The sequence below is a fragment of the Dipodomys ordii genome, unplaced genomic scaffold (genome assembly GCF_000151885.1).
Source record: "Dipodomys ordii isolate 6190 unplaced genomic scaffold, Dord_2.0 Scaffold19, whole genome shotgun sequence".
NCBI lineage: Eukaryota > Metazoa > Chordata > Mammalia > Rodentia > Heteromyidae > Dipodomys > Dipodomys ordii.
Genome location: NW_012267235.1, coordinates 13,609,829 through 13,615,050, shown reverse-complemented (window position 1 = coordinate 13,615,050; position 5,222 = coordinate 13,609,829). Strand labels below are relative to the sequence as shown.

At 39.3% G+C, this 5,222-nt stretch overlaps 1 protein-coding gene across 1 annotated transcript in view; it reads left to right on the top strand.

The window, feature by feature from the left end:
- The window catches only part of Derl2 (derlin 2), an 18,595-nt gene extending 15,074 nt beyond the window's left edge, over positions 1-3,521 (top strand). The window contains exon 7 of the mRNA XM_013013416.1: positions 271-3,521. Coding sequence (XP_012868870.1) covers positions 271-376 — 106 coding nt within the window. The 3' untranslated portion in view covers positions 377-3,521. The remainder of the gene's footprint in view (positions 1-270) is intronic.
- Positions 3,522-5,222: the final 1,701 nt, after the last annotated feature.

Here is a 5,222-nt window from a genome sequence, read left to right as displayed (position 1 = left end):
TGGCTTTGAACTGCAGTCCTCTTAGCCTCCTAAATAATTAGGATTACAGGTGTGAGCCATAGGTGCCTTGCCTCATGTATTGCTTTTGTGGAGAAAATTGATAAAGGAGATAAAGTAACTTACATAATCCTGGGTACCTTCAACATACCATAACTAATGGCAGACATAATGCTTGTCAATTAGTGAAACCCTGTGGGAATAAAATGGACTTGTAGTGTTTTCAGACCTAAGCAAACTCTGACAAAATGATATCTGTGCCCTGTCTTTTAGGAGGACTATTTTTGATACTCCAGATGATGATCCAAATTACAATCCACTACCTGAAGATAGGCCAGGAGGCTTCGCCTGGGGTGAGGGCCAGCGCCTCGGAGGTTAAAGCAGCAACGTGCCATTAATGAGACCCAGCTGAGAAGGACTCAGTGAAATACTCATTGGGATTTTCTTATCCTTTGTTGCAAAAGTGTGGACACTTTTGTCAGCTCGACAGATTTTAACTCCAGAAGCACTTTATGAAGTGGTACACTGACTTTTCCAGAAGACATTTCCAGCAGTTTGCCATTGGTTCTTTACTGGTACTGAAAGTGTAATCTCTTGGAGCCAAAAAACTGGAGAAACAGATACCCTGCCGCCTCTAACAAGTACATAAGTACTTGAATTCTATGGCATAAGGCAGGGCTTTTTCTTCCTCTTCTTCTTTGACTGATGAGGCCATGGTGTAAATGGAAGTTTCGGAGAGGATAAAATAAAACTAATTCCATCTCTCTCTCACTGTATTAAAGCTTTTGTGTGTGATCTTTTAAATTATGATATTGTAGTCTAGCTCTCCTGCAAAGGTCTGAGCCCAGAGCAGTTTATATGCCTGTTCTTCCTGTATCTTCACACTCTTCAGCTGGATTTTGTTTTAAGATTGGGAATATGTGGCTGTTATGTTGTGGCTGTGGTCATCTTACTAATTCATAGTGCCAGCTTCAGTAGGAAGAAGATTGACTTTTGTCATTCAGGTAGCTTGTTCTCCATGTTGGAATTGCAAAACTTTGGTTGTCAGACCATAAGGTAAAAAAGAGAAGGAGAGCAGTTCTTGTAGCAGCAGAAATTCAACTATATGCAAAAAACTGAATGTGGTCTCTGCCATACATTTGCCTGCATTGCTCCATTAAGGAAATCCAGTGAAAATAGAAACATTTTGGGAAAACTTGAGGAAGGTGAATCAGTAGCAGGCATGTGTTCCTCCTGGGGCTTTGGCTAGCTAACCTTTGTCATTTGCTGCATGAAAAGCTGAAATTTTTTTCTGGGCCAACTCCTTGCTCTTCCAAATCTGATAGAAATTAGGGTTCACAGAAGTAGGCACTAAATGCCTATGGCTCAGTAAGTACTCATCCAAATAGTCTTCCCTAGGTCTTAGTGGTTTTACATTCACACTGCTTAGTCAGAACCCAGAAGGGTAAAAAGCACCCCAGGAAAGAAATGATTTAGGATGGTTTTTATAAACAGCCTGTAGACACAGACTTTTTCTGAAACTGGGTTGTCTTTATTCTCTCTTGGTTCACAGACAGTATCTTTCCAGGGGTTTTTCCTCAAAGATTGACAAAGGTTTAGATTAGCTATAATACACATCTTTAGGTGGGAGTTTTCAGATTGTTTTTGAAGTGAAAAGTATTTTGTCTAAATGGAATATGCATAAGTAATGGAATTTAGTAGACATAATTTACATGTAAGTGTTTGAATATGATGATTATTGCAATTTTATGGAACTTGGGTCATGAAACTGATTTTTCCTAAGCAGTTAAAAAAATTACTATAGAGCTTAAATGCCAATCTTAGGTTGTATAATCCTTACGGGATTTGTAAATCTGATGTGTTTGTTTTTAAGAAAATTTTATCAATGACTTCTAGGAATTTTTACAAATTGTTTGCTTTTGAGCAAATAAGTTTTTCTAGTTTCATTTGTTCTTCCTGAGTTAATTTTAGGTTAACCATTTAAAAGGAGTTTTTTGTGGTAAAATTTTATTCTTTTACTGTGTTCATTTAAGTAGGAAATTTCTATACATATTAAAAGTTGGGTAAAAAAAGAAACACATTCTGAATGTACAGCCTAGCAAGGGGGGATGGGAGTGGGTAACAACTGGTCCACGGCCTGTGGAAAGCTGGAGAAATCAATCATTCAGTATATGATGGGACAGACACACCTCTTAATGCCTCTCTTTAGCTGTCCTCACCCATCTGCCGAGACTGATAATTTTATATGGCCCATGAATGATGTTATAAATATCCAAATGGCCCTTGGCAAAAAACAAAAAAATAAACCCAGCTGTCAACTGTAGGTTTCTCTGAATTTATAGGATGTAAGTTACTAGTGACAGGATTCCAGACCGTGCTATTACACTGTGTTCTAGGCAGTGGTGGGTTTCATCACTGACCTCTTATTTGGGCCTGTCCCATAACCACATTGCTTGTCCTGTGTTGCTTTACAGGTTCCAGTGCTTACCTGGACCTAAGGAAAATCCTACTTCTTTCACAACTTACTTCTTGATCATGATTCTTCCAGAATATATTTCTTTTCCATTCAACAGAAAAGATTTGTCATATGGAACTTTTGTGGCTAATTAAGCTTACATTTAATGAGAGATTCCTGGATTTCTACCAGAAATACTGAAAAGCACACCTAAAGTATAGGTTTTTGTTACAGAAATACAGTATATATGTTCATTTAAAAGTAAATGGACATGCAAACTGCATCTCCCTAGGAGATACATTTTATATACTTTTTGGTGTGTTTTTTTTTCCATTATGGATTTCTATTTTTCTCTTTTTTTTTTTCGGTGTCACTCTTCTCTGTGTTAATATCTTTCAAACTAGTCATGAGGCAAAACACCATGTCATGGATCTTGGTCAAGAAGCTCTTGGCCAGTCTTTAGGGTCCTCTAGAAATTAAGAAATAGTGGAATTATCACTGTGTGGTCTAACCAACTTCCTAGAATGCCATGCCTCCTGTTAGTGTTTTATGTTGTGGCTTTTGATAGGTGAGTTCATCTGGGTTAGCCAAGAGCCTGTCATTATTTTCAGTACTCTTCAGAATGCCCTTAAGCTACTTACATAATTTATGAGTTTCCATCGAAGCTAATGGTCAAGTCACTCCTCAGAAATCCACGCTTCTTAGTAATCCCCTAAACCAAATGCATACCTGTTGTCTTCCTCTGAAACTTACTTCTAACAGGGATCTCAATTTAAGTCTCATCAAGGCCTGATCAGTTCCTGACACCACAAGAAAACTTCATTCTAAGGCCTATTTATTGCCTTTAAAAAAATCCTTATGAAACTTCAAATTTGTACCACATCTTCTTATACAAAATTATATATTGTACTGTTCTAGCTGCTACATGTATATTAGTTTTGTCTCCCTCATAAGAATGTAAGCTCCTTAAGGGCAGGGACCAAGTCTTAATTTTTGTATCCACCACAGTGCCTAGCACAGTGCTTGGCACATGGGTGCTGAATAAATACTTTGTTTATTGATCAACAAACTATCTGGTATTTTTAATTATAAAGGAATCAATATGTATGCGTACAAACGATATTTAGTTGTGAGCTTCATGACTGTCTCTGGAAGCCAGAGTTGAGCACCTGAACATGATCAAAGCAATGGTTTTTTTTGTTGTTGTTGTTTTTTGCCAGTCATGGAGCCTGAACTCTGGGCCTGGGTGCTGTCCCTCAGCTCTTCAGCTCAAGGCTAGTGCTCTACCACTGGAGCAACAGCGCCACTTCCGGCTTTTTCTGTTTATATGGTGCTGAGGAATCAAACCCAGGGCCTCATGCTTGCAAGGCATGCACTCTACCGCTGAGCTACCTTCCCAGCCAAGGCAATGTTCTTTTCGTCTGTCATGGGGCTTGAACTCTGGGCCTGAGCACTGTCCTTCAGCTCTTCAGCTAGTGCTTTACCACCTGAGCCACAGCACCCCTTCGGTTTTCTGGTGGTTTATTGGAGATAAGAGTTTCACAGCCTTTCCTGCCAGGGCTAGCTTGGAATCGTGATCCTCAGATCTCAGCCTCTGAGTAGGTAGGATTACAGGCGTGAGCCACCAGTGCCTGGCAAGGGTAATGGTTTTGTGGTTAGACAAGTCAAACTGACCACCAGGTCATGGTCAGACCAGATAGGTCCACAGACCATCTGAGACCAGAATGAGATATATCTGACACATCATCTTTTGGAGGAATAGGTGGGATATTCTTTGAAGTATGTCAACATCCCTATATGAAAACACTGAACCACAAAAGACTTGGAGGGACAGATTTCTGACTACTAATGGGGATGTGGACAAAACATGTTTGATGCTTTTTTTTTTTTCTCCAGCTCTGTCCTCGTAGCTTTTGAGATTGCAGAATAGCTAAGTCACTAGGCCAGATATAATGGAGTTATTTATAGATGGGCTGCTTTGCCTACACCATTTTTTTCCTGGTCCTGGTCAGGACCTGAGCTCTGTCCCTGATTCTCTCTGTGCTCAAGGCTAGCACTATACCAATTGAGCCACAGTGCTGCTTCTAGCTTTTTCTTTTGACATGGTACTGAGGAATTGAACCCAGGGCTTTATGCATACTGGACAAGAACTCTACTACTTATCACATCCCCAGCCCCACACCATTTTTTAAATGGAATAAATATTTAAGATTAACATCACAAAAATATGGTTTGCTTTCCTTGAAATTGGAAGAAAAATGGCTGTAATGACAGCCAACACCTGTCAATGATTGGCAGCTACCTCTAGAGGCAGGGTATGTGTCCTATCTAGAGAGATGCTTTTACCCATTCATATTATGTACTTGGATTCTTGTAATCATTTGGAACATCCAACTCCTACATTCAATTACTTTGGACAGTACACTGGGAAATACTCCCACATTAGATTAGAATTTACTTTTTACTTTTTTCATGCCATTGGGACTTGAATGTTGGGCCTTGTGCCACTCTGCTTTTCCACTCACTTCTGGTGCTCCACTACTTGAGCCTCCACTTCTGGCTTTTTGCTGGTTAATTTGAAATAGTCTTTTAAGATCTATCTGCACAGGCAGGCTTTTAGAACCTTGATCCTTATTCAGCTTCCTGAGTTAAATAGGATTTTTAACTAGTGAACATGCTGAGTTTCCTGGAAATGGACTTCAGAAAATGTTCTTCACTTGAGTTGTGTATAATTTATTCTCTAGAGCTTGCATTTCTTTTTTTTTTTTTT